The following is a 16,542-nucleotide window of genomic DNA, read 5'->3' as shown; positions in this document are numbered from 1 at the left end:
CAAAGTAGAATTCCTGAAAAAAAGTCACATAGTACTCAAAAAGGAGACAAAATGAACCTTCTGGGAGTATTAAGTAGCTACTTAGCATAGCGTAGATTCTTCTTTGGAGATTTTATAGCGTAGACTGGGTGTGTCTTAACTGCTCCGAGAGCCCTGCCCATAATAAAGGTGCTTTTTGATTTACCAGCCTAGTGGCAGGTCAGCCTGAACCTCAGCATTTAGTTACTCTTTAAAAGAAATAAAAACATAAAAGTAAGTCTTAGGAAGTTACAGAATCTGAAAGTTTTTTTTGGTGATAGTTTGTAGTTAATAAAGACGTGGGCAGTTCTAACATGTGTTTGCATGCATGCATGTGTACGTGCATGCCTGCACGCATCCGTTACTGTCCGCCATGTTTAAAGAGGTGTCCTTCAGGATCAATCAGTTCTTAGTAATTTCCCCTACAGCCCATAAAAAGCCAGGTCTGTCTGGAAGGAGCAGGAGGCTGCTGCTAGTGCTGCTAGTGCTGCTGCTGCTGCTGCTGCCACATCAAACCAGCTAATTAATTTTCATTGCTGATTCAAGAACATCTGGCTTTGGAGATAAATTTTAACGAGAAAATGTAAACACAGCAGTGTCCTGATGGTGTAATATTTTACATTTCTTGGTTCAAGATCTCTACGCTCTAATCCTAATGAGGGGATTTAATTGGACACGTTGGGCCCATAATCTCTGTAAACTTTATAACCTTAAAAGAAAAGCTGGGGGGAAAAATGAAGGTGTTTTTGCAGTTGTGTGTACCTGTGAAGCTAATCTGTGTCTCAGTGCACAGCTTGAGCCGCTCACGTGTGTTGCATGGTTGGAGGCGAGTGACCCCATGCTGATGTTTGTCCAGCGAGGAAGTTCAACTCAGTTTCTGTCCATGCCAAAAAAAAAGGAAGGATGAAAGGGTGAATGACAACTGCTTTAATGAAAGATAAGATTTAAGAGTTTTAGTTCCTGTTTACAGTTCTTTTCACATTGATAAACGTAGACCAATGTTTCTCAAATGGGGGTACGCAATGGCACTACAGGGGGTACTAGAGAGAGAGAGAGAGAGAGAAAAAATGTGGTTTTATAATATTACCAGCAACTCACAAAATGACAACAAAAACATACAAAATAAGTGAGAAATATACTGAATAACAAAAAGAATAGACACAAGATCACTACAAAATACACAAACATAACAGATAAACATAAAAAACGACATAAGAAACAACCAAACGACACCAAAAACACACACACTGAGATAGTTTGAATAATACCAACAACACACAAAATAAGAAAAAATATACAAAGGTCAGTCTTGGTCCCACATCAGGAGGAGATGATGGGAAATTATTAAAAACTATAGAAATAAATCTATTCAGGATGCACTAAATACTGTTTCATTCCACTTTTACAAAATGAGATTATTTGAAATGTGTTACCACTCATTTTATCATGATGCTCTATAGTTGTTTTTTCACAGAATTCTAGGCAAAATGTGGTGGTTAGAGAAAGGGGGTCCAAAAAAAGTTTGAGAACCACTGATGTAGCCTATGTTTGACATTGAGCCATGCTTGCATGCCTGTAGAGGATCAATGTGCAGATTGCTTTAACGTTCTCATTATCCTCTTTGTTGGTTGGTTAAAAGCCCAAAATGTGATGCAGAATGGTGTGAAAAATAGTGTCCCACCACTGCATTTATTTACAGAAATCCATTTGAATAAATGCAAATGACGTAATTGAGTTTTCTGCTGTTAAATCCAATCTTCACCATTTTTAAAGCTTGATTTGTTGACGTGAACATAATCGATGTGAATTCAGGTGAGATTGGACTTTGTTGTTCCCACTTTTCCGTGTCACAAATGGTTATGCATTTGTTTGATGTTAATGACGTTTTCTCTATCAATGTAGAAATCACTGCGGCTCGTTTTTTTTTTTGTTTGTTTGTTCTTTTATCTTTGCAATTATAGATAGCAAAAGCCTGACAAATAATTGCCTTTATTTTTGTTCTCTGCTGTGGCTGTGGTGCAGAAAATCAGCCTGGAGAAGAACAGAAGGGGGGGGATGTGCATTCCTAAAAATGGATATTTCAATATCAAGCAAAGCAGCGGGGTTTTCTTTCTTCTCACGTGCACTTGGATTGATTAGTACTTTTGCTGAGGGCATATTCAACATGTCTGCCCCCTGCAATGCTGCTCTACCCTGTTGATCAGCAGCTCATACATGCGCTTCCTCCTCCTCTCTCTCCTCAGGAAGCTCCTGTGGGGTTCTGAGTCTTTGATTGACTGGCGGCCCAGTCTGCGGGACGCCTCTATTATTATCATCTCCACCTCAGCGGAGAGGCGGGGGCTGTGTCCAGGGGGTCTGGCCGACAGCCCCTGCTTTGTGTGCCCGATAGTCAATTAGAGGCAGCGCTCTGTCGGAGACGAGTGGTATGCAGGGTTAATTGCAGAGGACCAAACAGCTGGCTTTATCAGGGCCCATTGTGTTTGCAGCAGTTGTCACGGCAATTGAGGGCTGGCTGTAATCGCTGACTAATCAGCCCTGTACCAGATGACACCTCCATTAGCAGCCCAGGTATTGTTGTGGAAACAAAGCTGCTTTTGGAGCTTCCTTGGACGTCCAACCCCTTTTTTTTTTGCAGGAAGCTGAGGAGAGGATGTCATGGAGCTGATGTTCTCTGCTGAGAGTTCGTCTACTGCAGACGGTCAGGGGAACAGACTGTGAATTACTTTCCTCTTTCAGATAAACAGAAGGCTCAAACATACTCGGGCAGACAAATGCGAAGCTCAGATTAAATTGTTTTATATCCCAAGAAAGAGTCATATTTATACTATACATTTAAACTGATAGCTGTTTTTTCTTCCATTCTCACGTGCAGTTATGGACCAATGAAAATAGTAAAAAAATTCCTACAAACTTTTTTCCAAATTTTGAGGAGCTGACATGTCCACCAGATAAAATGTATAGCAGATATTTTTGTATATTCTGAGAGAGTAGGTGGAGCTGTATTACTATATCATATTTCAGTTTCCTATGTGGTGTCGTCCCTGAGATATCAGAAGCTGAAAATGGAAGAAAAATAAGGACGCATGAAAATCGACACATACCCACCTCACTAAATAGGCCACAAAACTAGTATTGATCCAATCAAACAACAAATGTAGAATGTCTCGATTTAATTATTAAGGAACAATTGGTAAAAATGTCAGAATTTTTTAGATTTTTTTTTAGGTCTAATCAAAGGGTTCATGCAGAGGCCAGTGTTCATTGGCCCATAACTGCATGTGGGAAAAAAAATCAGATCTTTGTTTTAATTTATAGTATAAACATGACTTTTTCTTGGGATATAAAATGATTTTTCTTTATTTTTAGTTTGCATGAGGCCGTTGTATCTTGCCTCAGTGTTATAATAATTTATTGTTTTTTAGTTTTTCACTGGAGAGGCCAAAGTGCGTGAAACGACATGGAATGACTCACATCGCAGTTTGAAAAGTGGAGCCATTCTTTTGAGTGTTTTATGTCAGTCATTGCTGACGTCATTACACTCATTGCACCCATGCTTGGAAATTAAGACATTCTTCGCTCCTTCAGAGTCACAAGGATGCGTTTAGGTACCAAAACACGGTACTGTTGGATTATACTTGAATCGGTACGGGTAGTACCTACTACCAATGAGATCTATAAAAGTACTGACTCCGCTACCCATCCCTAGTGAGCACAAGCTGCTGCTTGAATGTTGACAGAGCAGAGTAAGGGCAGGGTTGACAGGGCTGTCAAAGGACCGTTGCTGAGAGAAAACAGACCCTTTGCTTAGTTTGGTCTTTCTGTTATCGTTACTGCTCCAGAGGTCGTCCCTGACGTCTTCTGTGATGTTAATGTAAATCACTCACTCATTGTTCTGTGAGGAGTTGGTTTAAACTAACATCTCTGTTCCTTCATCTAAATCAGTCCTTATCCTCTGCTCAACCAGTACATGGTCAGAAGGGAACGCAGCATGTGGAGTAGAGATACGGCTTTCAGCTTTTTGATGTGCTGGTGCATTTTTTTCCCTCTAAAGAAACCTCTCCAACATGCTTATAATTTTACAACACTTGGAACACCAACAAACGAGGGCAAGGGCATCTCAGTCCTTTGAGATGTCCCCCCTTTGCTTATTCATTTAAACCTCTAATTAAAATTCAAAGCATTCTCGGGGTCTTCTGGATTTGTTGGTGCTCTCTCGCACAGACTCCGACTCCCTATCTTTTTCTCTTCTTCTGCTTCTCCACCACCTTACTCCTGTCCAGTGATGGGCACCATTGTGTTATTAAAATCTGATTATTTTTCCCAAGTAACAAGTAAAGTAAAGGATTATAATTGAAAAAAAAGTTGTTTTCCCGCAAACAGGCTGCGTTACTCTGTTGTTTGTTGAGCGTCTCATGATTTATAGCACTTTATAACCATCTTTTTTTTTTCTTAGTTTTATTTTTTTGCATTATAACTCTTGTCAGCCACTGAAGTCTCAAACCAGTGATGTAAGTGGCTCAAGATAACAACACACATGAACATGGAGTGAGAGAGAGAGCATGTCTAAGCCACTTTTAATTCTAGGAAGTAACAACATTACTTTGAGTTTGACTCCGTAAAAAACATTAGCGTCCGCTGTGCACTCTGCGTGGGAAGAAGGCTTGTATCTACCGAAGTATTCCACCTCAAATCTGAGTAAGCTCGTAGCAAGCCGGCACAGGAATGTAAAACAAACTGAGAAAGCCCCAGATCAACATCCACTTCCACCGAAGGTCCATCATCTCCTGCTAAACAGGTGAAAATACACTTCAGCTGCGACAGGAGTTCATGCTGCTGAACTATCGAAGCTCGTCGCTGGCTACATTGTCGTGGACGTGTTGCCAATTTCCACCGTAAACTCGCATCGTAGAAAAATTACCGTCTGAAGCTAGCAAAGAAAGTCATAAATATAAGTTAATATTTGGTGGAATGTTCAGTAAATAAGTGTAAATATTCAACAATGTTCTACAAGTCAGAAACTGTTGCATTTGATTTTGTTTTTGTTTGATGCAATGTGCATAGTCGGGCTGCACAATTAATCGAATTTGAATCAGAATCACGATTAAATTAACGTGATCGTCTACAATATTTACAATTAAAATGTGAGCTTTTTCAACCATTAGTCAGCGACAGCTTTGAGTAATTTGGTGGATTGATGAGCGCCGTGAGCTGTAATTGTTTCCAATGAGTTGTATTTCATAAAAGCGCTTTGTAATAGTGTATTAATTCAGTTAACCCTTGGTACATTTTCAATTCTAAATTATAATTTTTTTGGTATAATTTACATTTAAAGCTTCATTTTGCACTGTAAACTGTTCATATATTGCTTTTTTTTTTAAAGTATTTTTCCCTAACATGATAAATAATTATTATAATCGTGAATACAATATTGATAAAAACTAATTGGGGTTATCAGTTTGGCCATAATCGTGCAGCCCTAGTGCATAGTGTTACAAAATTGAATAAAACAAGATTTTAAAAGAGATGGTTTCATTTGATTCCACTTTTGGTAACACTTTCGTTTAGGGAGCACCTATTAACCATTATTTAGCATGCAAATTAGAAACATATTGACTCTTAATTAGTCATTATTAAGTATGTATTAATGCCTTATTCTGCATGGTCTTATTATAAAACCAGTAAACCATTAACTAAGAGTTTTTCCTCAATAACCTCATAATTATTACTTATTAGTAGTAAGTAAGGAAGCTGTTGTATATGAATTACAATCTCAACATGCTAGGTTAACGTTGTTTGGACTGCAAGACTGCCATTAAGTGTATATTAAGGCATTAATAAGAATAATGCATTAATAAGTACTTAATGATAACTAATTATTAACAGCCAATATGTTACTAATGCTAATAAGCAACTAGTTAATAGGTGTCCCCTAAACTAAAGTGGAACATGCCAAAAAAATAGAATCAAGCTGAAAGGTCTACTGTTTAATATTTTGTGCATCACATTTTTGAAACTTATTTTAATTATATAAAATAAAGTAATTAAAGTTCCAAGTTACTTTTTAAAATAAGTAATCAGTAAAGTAACTGGATTACTTTCTTGGAAGTAACTTGACCAACATTGCTCCTGTTCTCACACTTTCTTCTTCTTGTGATCAACATAATCTGACCCCCTGCCTCCACTAATGGATTTTTTTTACAGTCTAATCTAACCAGTTCTCTCTTTATTGCTGTTTTGTACCCAGTGGACCTCATCTTTACCCAACACACACACACACACACACACATATATACACACACACACACACACTCTCACACAACTCATCCACCCTCACACCAAGAAAATTAGTTCATCAGAATTCAAAATGTGCTGCTGGCTAATTAAAGGAGTGTTAATTGAGTGTTCAGAATTGGGTACCCCCCTTCACAAAACACACACACACACACACACACTGGCACACAAGCCTGTCTACACACAACCACACACCCAATCACAGTGACACTGTGGTACACCAAGGACGTTGCGCTTGGGGAGTTTCACGCCAATCAAAAGCAGAGAATAGAAAGTGGCCATCCTCTGGGTGAAATGGGATTTTCTTGATGGTATCGTGGCCTATTGCAGCTCAGTCCAGCTCCATGCTGCTATGGTATCCAATCCCTGCTTTTGCTATCTGTGTCTGACCGCTGGAGAGTGTAGCGCTGCACAGATAGCCTCTCCCTCCACGTGCGTCGTGCTAATGAGGGGTGGCATCTAGGGATGTGCTGCCCTGACACATGGGCATTGTGTTCCAGGCACTGGGTGATTAAGGACGAAGGTCAGCCCATTAATTGCCTCGCTCCCATCTCCGCTCCCTGGCGCGTGATCCCTCAGAACTAATGCATGTGTTTGCCTGAGTTTATCTGATCTCAGATGCGGTTCAATCATGTTTCATTTTGTCCTGCCACTGTAAAGATCACCATTTTTTCACAAGGAATATAGAGATTTGCTACATTCCATGTCCAGAAAGAAGCAGGGAGAAGAAAAAAATCTTATAATGCCTCAATCACTAATATTCAGTTTCAGTTTATATGTTTCAGTCTAAAATATTCAAAGATAAATCACAATTTAAAAATATATACCAAGACTGAAACAGGCAGAAGCAAAAATGCTTCTATGCCCAACGTAAATAACAATCAAGTTAAGTTTTCCAATAATACATACAAAAGAAATGCAAGCATTCAACAAGTATGCCTTTTTTCAAATCATGCAAAAAAAAAAAAAAAAAAAATGGTCTGGCAAGTTTAAACTAGCTGAGATAATGATATTACAGCATTATTAAATAAATTTAATTAATAAATAATACATTAACAAATTCAAGGACTTATACATCTACTCTCAGCACCAAAATAGGAAAACAAATACAATTCTTATCACCATGTTCATATTGTCTTTGGAGTCCCTTTTTGTACATCCTGTTAAACTTAAATTAATTCAAACAGCTCTTTATATCACTATTTAAATAATTCCACATTTTGACCCAAACAACAGAAATGCACGTCTGCTTTAACGTTGTTCATGTAAATTCATGTTTGACATTATATTTCCTTCTGTGGTTCCCATCCTCTGAACTAAAAACAATCAACTTTTCCAAATGTTCTGGTTATGCTCTATTTATTTATTTATATTTCTCTGAACATAACTGTGAGTGTCTAAGTTTTAACAATCCTGACTTAATAAACAAACTGCTTGTGTGCTCTCTGTAACCTGCCTTATGAATAATTCTAACATAAAAATGCAATAAAAATCATGGTTTTATATTGCTTATGTATATATTTCCCTACATTCCCATACAAAAACAAAGATAAGGCAAAATAAAAGACCAATACAGTATTCTCATGACCTTACTCAGACATAGGCGACTGGCGGCCCGGGGGTCACATGCAGCCCTCGGTCAAAACAAAATTGTAATTAATGAAGTTGGAAGTTATATGAAGTTCAACATAACACAGAAAACAACAGCAAAATGTGAACAAAAGTACAGAAAATGATAATAAAGACACACTAAAGAAACCACTTAAACAAAAAATGACTTCAAAGACACACAAAATGTCAACAAAATTGCACAAAATGACAGACAAATACACAAAAAGACAACAATAAAACAAAAAATATAACAAAAACATACAAAATGGCAGCAATAATTCAAAATATTGAGAAGAAAATAGCCAAAATGAATTAAAAAAAACACACAAAACATCTAAAAACATCAAGTAAACCCATATCAAAGGACTACAAAGACAAAACCCTTCTTCCTGTGTTAAAGCTCAGATTGGTCTTTATTTTAAATGCTAATATGAATGTTAATGATGTGGCCCTCGGATCAGACGATCACATTTTTGTGGGCCCCACTCTGATTGAAGTTGTTCATCTCTTTGTTGCTGAATTTAGAATAAAACTGTTCTTAGACACCTCTGTTTTTGTGTGAGCATTGTGAGCTTTCCGTGTCAATTTATCATCCACCATCACAATATGCTTGGGTTGTTTGCGTTCTTTCATAAGAAAGTTTTTTTTTTTGTAAAAACAGTTCCAGCTTGGGTTTCCTCCTCATTTACTATAAGCTGTTTCATGTGCTTGTGAGTACACGTACCTCCTGCTCTCAAGAAGAGAAAAAGCATTTTCTTTCATCCTCAGGGGAAATAATTAATCCTTACAAGGCTGTCGCATGTTGAAATGAAGCGAGTGTGAAGCATTTAGCCCAGGAGGCACCGCAGGCTGTCGCCCGCACAGGCACCTCTTGTTGTCCCTGCCCTACATTTCAGAGCACAGGATAACAACATGCTCCACTCGTGGCAAATGAGACGCACAACTGCAGGCAGATGCAGGTGCACATCTTCTGATTTGTGTGCATACATGTGTTTGCGTGGAGACGTTTTGACTTTTTGTTCATTGCGTTATGTTTGCATGCACGACCACGCTGGAGGGTTCATGTGCACAGGTGCAGGAAACACCCCCCACCTTATGAGGAGGCTGTCTGCCTCAGAGGGTGTTTATCAGCCAGCACCATCTGTATGCTGCTGCTGCTCATGGCTATGATCTACTGCAGCCTAAACCAATAAGTCACAGTGCCAGCCTAAAAAGAGACTCGCTCCTTTAACCTCCATGTCCCCACTTATAGACTTACTGCTCTGGAGGAGAGAGATGTGGAGAGGCTGCACATCAAACACACGGAGCACACCAGCGAGCGTAAAAGAGGGAATATGCTCTGGTTTGTGGCTATACTTACTGTAATCAACTTTGCAATAAAATGTATACGGTGGAACTTTTTAAAAAGAGGAAACCAGAATCAGAAGCATCCAGATGCTCATTTGCCTCCTCTTCTTCCTCATTTCCCTTTTATGCCTGTGGGTTCTAATAACCGGAAGCCTTTGTGGAGCTGAGATGGGTTTTGTGGCTCTGAAAGGCCTCTAATCCCTGTGACCTGTGAAGTGTGAAACCCTTTGATGCCAGGTTGGTGTGCCAAGGGCTCTGCCTATTGACAAACAAGGGCCAAGCTGGGAAAAGACGGAGGGAGAGGGATTTCTCTTCTCTCGCAAGAAAATTCTGGCTCAGGCGTGGAAAATATGAGCTCAGTGAGTGAGAAGGAATAGAATTAGCCTCCCTTTAATGAATTTCCTGGCTGTTTGATAGTTTTTTTCTCCCTCATGTGGCAGTAATTAGGTGAAATGATGGGCATATTGCAGCTGGGGGGCGTATGGGGCAGCAGGGCACAGGCCCTTGATTTGCCAGAAAGCCAGATATCTTTGCTCATTTAGACCATTGGATGATCAAAGATGTTTTTTTTTTACCCACGTTTAGAAAATCTTGCCTTTCCATTTGCATGTGGACCAGCGTTGTGCTTTGAAATGAGAATGTTTTTTCTCTCTTCTAAGCAAATGAAATAAGTCTTCTGTCAGTTTTCTTGTGCGACTCAGAACATCAAAGCAGATGGCACCGCTGTCACTGGGGAGGCAGAGCTCAGCCTCGGCAAGGTTGCTTAGATTTCAGATCGGCTGGCCAGACTCTCCCAGGCTGTTCCTTAAGTCTGTGTCTTTAATTACAACACATTCATATTCTCTTTTAAAATATGGTCTGGTTTTACGAACGTGTGTTGTTGATTAGGAGTTATCTTTTCTCCCCCTGGTTGTAAGATTCCCTGTCTTTTTCCTTCATGATATGGATCTTGTAGATGTAATCATTTTCACAGTTGGAGACCCAAAGGGATGTGGAAATGAACTCACCATGCTGTCAGTAATGGGAGCATAGAAATGAGAATTGTGTCTACTTGGCTGTGGAGTCTCTTTAAAATGATTTTGCAATTGAAAAGGAAATGGAGTGAGTCCTCGTCGCTGGCAGCAGACTCCATAGGTCGCCGGGACATTTGCTGACGCCACTTAATTTTTGTTCATTTTGTTAGCTTTTACATAAAAATGTTTGAAGGGGGGTTGTGTGTCATTGGTGGCTGTTGATATATTGCTTGTAAATTGAGTTTTTTTACCCCAGCCCCTCACCCTTTTTGTTGCACCGAGTTAAGTAGCCATGAAATTGCCTGAATAATGTCGTTTAAATCCAATCTCACCGCGGCCCCTCACCTACATGCCCAGCCCTCAAACGACGACATATATTGGAGGTTTTTTTAGATGAAGCATTTCCCTGTTTGCCAGCTCAGGACTTGGTTCGTTGAGTGAAGTCCACTCGCAGGCTCATTCATCGTCTTCTCCAGGGAATTGAATTTTGAAATTCAAGCAGTGCCACTTGACAAATGTTGTACGTATTCTAGGGTTATAAATAAACCAGTTTCTTGATCATACAATAAGGATAATTTGGACAACTGTACAATATTTGATGATATCAAAAAACTCTGCCACACACGATTTGATTTTGATTTGATTCAGGGGCCTTCGATCGATTTAGGACAATATTACATACCCATTCCACACAATTAGTTATTTTCACCTGACGATAGAAGAAAATAACGAGCAATTTTGATGTTTTGACATCTTTTAAATGAAAAAGCATATCCTAACTGGGTGATGTCCTGATCAAACTTCTCCACTACCGATATTGCTGCCTTGAGATTTGGTTGATACTGATATCACCGATATGATACCAGCACGAATCATTGATACTTTTATTATTCATTTTTAGTTAGTAGTTTATTTCTTCGGTCATTATAAACATTTAGAACACGTCACATGTTTTCAGAGATCTTGTACATTACAATAAGAAAACATGTACTTTAAGTATTTTAAGATGATACCTGACCAAAGTCAAGACTTATACTGTCTATTACCAAAGATGGCACAAAATACTGTAATACTGACCCATTATTTATTAACCAATGGGTTACATACATTTTAACCTTAAATGTAAGAATATACAACAATTGAATAAAATCAATTAAAAGACTCTGAAAATTTCAATAAATCCAATACAAACAAATTCTGTATGGTAGTGCTTATATCGCAGATTTTAGATGCAGGCCTATATAATCCCAAACTAGTTTTTTATGCTGATATCGGACTAATATCCGGCATCAATATTGATCAGGACACCCTTAATCCTAACAATGGCCATGTTGATTGATGGTTTGAGATTTCATCTATTTGATTGGATTTATTTAGCTAAAGTTTTGTTTTCTTCATGTGATGTAACTTTGTTCATTAGAAACTCAATGTATTCAGGTTTTTCCTTGCAACATGATACAAAATAAATAGGTCTTTTCAAATGCTGATGCTGCTCATTGATCAAAGTAAAGACAAGACTATCACCAAAATGGCACCACTTAAGTATTCTTGAAAAGACGTTGCTTAAATATAGCTCACCTTAACCAGGCCACTAACTCCCCCTGGTTGTGTGATTGTTTTGTGTAAGGACCTCTCCACCTCCCTTTGGACTAAATAAATGTAAAAAATTCTGTGGCCGAGGGTGAAAGCCAGTAAGTGATACCGCTTGTAAATCTCAAATGTGCCACTGCAATTTAACAAGCTTTTATCCCCTTCATCCCTCCTCGCCTGGTTTCCAAGGCTAACCCAGTTAAATGCTAAAGAGAGTTTGAATTAATTTCACAATGCACTGATTTAACAGCGCCTAAGGTGCCGGGCTTTGACAGAATGAGTTTTTAAAAAGAACCATTTGTCTAGGGATGAACTTTCACAGGAGGGTATGAAAATGAGATGGAAAGCTCAAAAATAGGATGGAAAGGACATGACATGAATCCACAGCCTTGTCTAGAGGAGTATGTTGATGCTCAAGTGACATGGGTTTTTGTTAATTTCCTCACTTATCATTGACATCCCTCAGTTTGCTTTAAGATGTTTCTTTTCCCTGTGTGTGCGTGTGCACGTGCACATGTGTGCGTGTGGTTCCAGAGGATCCCTAAAAAGTCTTAAAAAACATTAAACATGAAACTAAAAATAAGGCCTTAATTGTCATTAAAATGTCTTAAATCAATTTTTTAAGTCTTGCATTTTAACACATAAGTTTGATTTTACGATTGTAATCAGTCTTATTAGTTTTAATATATATATAATTTATATATATATAATACTGTAGCATTGTGCAGTCATGACAGCGAAACCAACTTCAAAACAGTGACGTGGTTGCTGCGGGACTCTATGCAGATGTCCTTCATGCTTGTAGCATCTTTCAAAAAGATGAGGAATGTAAACGAAGATTTCTCTTAGTGTTATTTTTTATTTTTTGTATTTTTGTTGTTTTATAGATTTCTGGCTTTTTTGTTGTAATCTTACATGTTTTTGGAGTGATTTTGTTTACTTTAGTCTGTTTTTTTTTGTGTATTTTACTGCCATTTTGTGTATTTTTATGTATTTACTTTGGGGAGCACCAGTTGCACTTCTGCACTAGAGCCCATGAAAAATTTACCCTAACCCTATGTAATTAATGTGGCGTTTTTTCCCCCTATTGTGTTTACTGTGAAGTTGGTCTCAAATGTAATTTCAAATTGCATTAAAAAGTCTAAAAAAGTCTTTAAAAAGTATTGAATTTAATTGGACTGAAGCTGTAGGAACCCAGAGTGTACGTGTATCTCTTTGTTTATGTTTGACCCACTACTCACACCTGCCAAAGTAGAACTAATATGTCCCGCGCTGTGGAGGGCGGGGTATTCCCTCAAGGACATTGGTAGTTCATGCTAAGAGAGGAGCAAACCTATAAAAGCTTGTATTGCAGCCCTTTATCCAATTAATTCCTCATTGTGCTCTGTGTGTATTGCAATGTTGCTCTTTGAAATTAGGTTTTGGAACAGCTCTTTCACAGTGAAAGTGACGTTGAAGCGAATGTGTCTGAGACATAGGATTGTGTTGATTTTGAGTCATTCTAGTCTGAGGTAGTAAATAAATATGTTTATGAGAGGAAAGGGGGGGTCACCAACATCAGTCAATATGGTTCATTATGTAAGAGTCATGAATCTGCACCCCAAATTAGAAAATATTTTGATGGAAGATTTTCAAGATACACTAACTCTAAAACTGACAAAGTGCCTGACACAAAAACGTGGTTAATACATTTCTGAAAATAATTTTCTGGAGGCAAATATCCCTGCGGTCAAATTAACCCCAAGGGTTAAACATGTTAGTAATATTTGAGGATACTCGGAGGGTTAATATTTGTTCTCCAGGTTTTTTAATTTTTTTGCTAAGTTTTTATTTATTGTTTGTGTTGCAGGTGAGCTGGTGGTTCCCACACATTCTCCTCGCTATCCCACGGCGGCAGAACTGGATGCCTACGCTCAGAAGACAGCCAACAACCCACTTAGCATTAAAATCTTTCCCACAAACATCAGGGTTCCCCAGCACAAGCACCTTAACAGGACAGTGAATGGCTTTGACACCACAGGACAGCGCTACGCTCCCTACCCTCATCTCCACACAGGTGGCCACCACGGCCTTCTTGCCATCGTCAAGGCCTCATCATCGTCATCATTGACTTCCACCTTCGTCCCTTCAAAAGGTGTCTTAAAGAACTCAGAAGGCAGACGGACTAAACTATCTCCAGTGCATATAGCTGTCGCCCCATACCCAGCCCCTAGTAATAGCACTTTAGCCAGTGGCCATGGCCAGATGGTTTATCACACGGGGTCCTCAAAACCTCCTGAGGGCTCCAGACTCTCAGTCCCCCCAAATGTCACTGTAGCTGGCTCAGTGATGTCTGTAAACGGGGGCCGGGGCCTGGCCATGCCCGCACAGTCTAACCTCCCCTCCATTCAAAGTATAATCTATCAGATCAACCAGCATTGCCAGGCCCAGGCTCTGCAGCAGGTGGGTCAGGGGGCGCCCACTACACATTCAAATTCCAGCCCCTCTAAACAGACCGCAACTGTCATGGGAGCCTCTTCCACCTCGTCAGGGGGAGGCTACGTGATCGGAATGGGTCCTCAGGCTAACATGGTGTACACAGGGCCAGGGCTGACGGCCCAAAACGCAGAGGCCATGAAGACTGGCGTATATGCAGACAGTATGGACTATATTCTTTGGCAGAAGCAGCAACAACAGCACGCTGTGCTCCGTATGTACAGTGGAGGCAGCGGGGGAGGGGGGGCCATAAGCAAGTCTCCGGAAACCTGTGTCCCAGGAGGGGGAATTATGGCTGCCCAAGTGTCCTCTTCTTCTTCTAGACCTTATCACCTAACGGCGAGTGCCAGCGGAGGAGGCGGCATGGACAAAGTTAGCTCCTCCCCTTTGAACTGTGTAGGGATGCATGGGAACTTTTCAGTGGGTCAGTACTTCGCCCCGCCTTGGAACAGCGTGCTGGTGACCCCGGACAGTGACTGCTACAACCCCCAGGAGCTTTTGGGCACCTCGGCGGGAGGGCCGGCCACTGGCCACAGAGAAATGGGCTACCCTCACCACCACTACCACCACCCCCATCACCACCAACACCACCCTGCCATCGACAGCGGGGGAGGGATGTGCTGCAGCCTGCCCAGCAAAAGCCTGTGTAACACGTCAGTGCTGAGCAGCAGCCTCCAGTCTCTGGAGTACCTAATCAATGACATCCACCCACCCTGCATCAAGGAGCAGATGCTCGGCAAAGGCTACGAAACTGTGTCGGTACCACGTCTGTTAGACCACCAGCACGCACACATCCGCCTCCCTGTGTACAGATAGAGAGGGGGGAGGGGGAGGGGCTGCCTCGGTGACCAACCACAAGCTGGACTTTAGTGAAGCAAATTAAAGTTAGAAAACAGAGGTGATATTTGGAGTGCAGAGTTGTTGGTGAAGTTGATTCAATACAAACAAAATGACCTGATTCGAATAAGGATTTCAACATTCTCATGATGTTTTTTATTGCGTGGTTTGCAATTGGGATCTCTTGATTGTTTTCCTTTTTAGAATTTTCTGTTTTCTTCACCTGGACTTGATTTTGATGTGAATCATAGCTTGACATAAACTCTTGTAATTCCTTTCCCAAATGCTACGAATGATGTATGGAATGCCGATGGTAAAGTTGCGCATGCTAAAATAAACAGCAAATTTTGCAACATTTAGCAACAAACCACATTTAAAAAAACGAGTAAGAATTTGTTTAATGCTACTTTTGACTAAATTTACAGCAATATTTTGAAATTTGGGATATTTACTTTTCTTGTGAAAATATAACGTCACTTTTACATTTAAATCTAAATGTTAAATCTAAATGTTAAATGTAAATTTTAAATGTTGAATGTAAATTTTAAATGTTAATTCTAAATGTTCAATGTAAATCTTAAATTTAAATGTTACATTTAAATAAAAATGTAAACCTCAATATAAATTCTAGATGTTAAATCTAAAGGTGAAACAAAATGTTTAGCTAATATGTAAATTAAGTTTAATGACATAATGATTGACGGAAAAGATTTAGATTTAACATTTACATTTAATATTTAGCATTTAGATTTATCATTTATATTTAGATGTAACATTTATATTTAACATTGACAATATGCTTTTACGAGAAAAACAATATCACAAATTTCACAAATATTGCTGTAAATCTGGCCAAATGTAACATTAAAAAAAAAAAAATCACATTTGTTTTTTAAATGTGGTTTGATGCTAAATGTGAAAATGTTGCTGTTTATTTTAGCATGTGCAACTTTATAATCCGCGCCCTATAATGATGCTACTGTGTAGGTTGTCACTGAAATGGTCTTAAAAAGGGCCAAAGTTTGGGTTGTTCTCAAATCCCAAACCTCTGTAACAGTACCGGTACATACACACACCTGTTTGTGTGCACGTGATGTGTTCACAGGCAGGCATCAAGCTTAATTCAACAAAACTCCAATATTAGTTTTTGTTGCTGTTCTAATTCATATATAAATTGCACTGCTTGATTTTTGTTAACTTTGAAGTTTGGATTTGGGTAGTTTGGAATATGATATATTTAAGAAAACTTGGAAAACTTGAACCTATTTTTCGTTATGATATATTCGTAGGTATATTATATGTCTTGGCTGCTATGGGAAAGTGTCTCAGCTGTGTTTTATTTTGTCATTGATTTTATTTT

The 16,542-nt window shown here is 39.2% G+C and overlaps 1 protein-coding gene across 3 annotated transcripts in view; it reads left to right on the top strand.

Annotated features, from left to right (window-relative positions):
- The window catches only part of fam222aa (family with sequence similarity 222 member Aa), an 80,352-nt gene extending 64,638 nt beyond the window's left edge, over window positions 1-15,714 (top strand). For all 3 annotated transcript variants that reach the window (XM_028458636.1, XM_028458637.1, XM_028458638.1), the window contains exon 3: window positions 13,720-15,714. In XM_028458636.1, coding sequence (XP_028314437.1) covers window positions 13,720-15,161 — 1,442 coding nt within the window. In that variant the 3' untranslated portion in view covers window positions 15,162-15,714. The remainder of the gene's footprint in view (window positions 1-13,719) is intronic.
- The last annotated feature ends 828 nt before the right edge of the window (window positions 15,715-16,542 follow it).

Source organism: Gouania willdenowi, chromosome 9 (assembly GCF_900634775.1).
Source record: "Gouania willdenowi chromosome 9, fGouWil2.1, whole genome shotgun sequence".
In the NCBI taxonomy this organism is placed as follows: domain Eukaryota; kingdom Metazoa; phylum Chordata; class Actinopteri; order Blenniiformes; family Gobiesocidae; genus Gouania; species Gouania willdenowi.
Note: the sequence above shows the minus strand (reverse complement) of the source record. Positions and strands in the feature narration are given on the sequence as shown.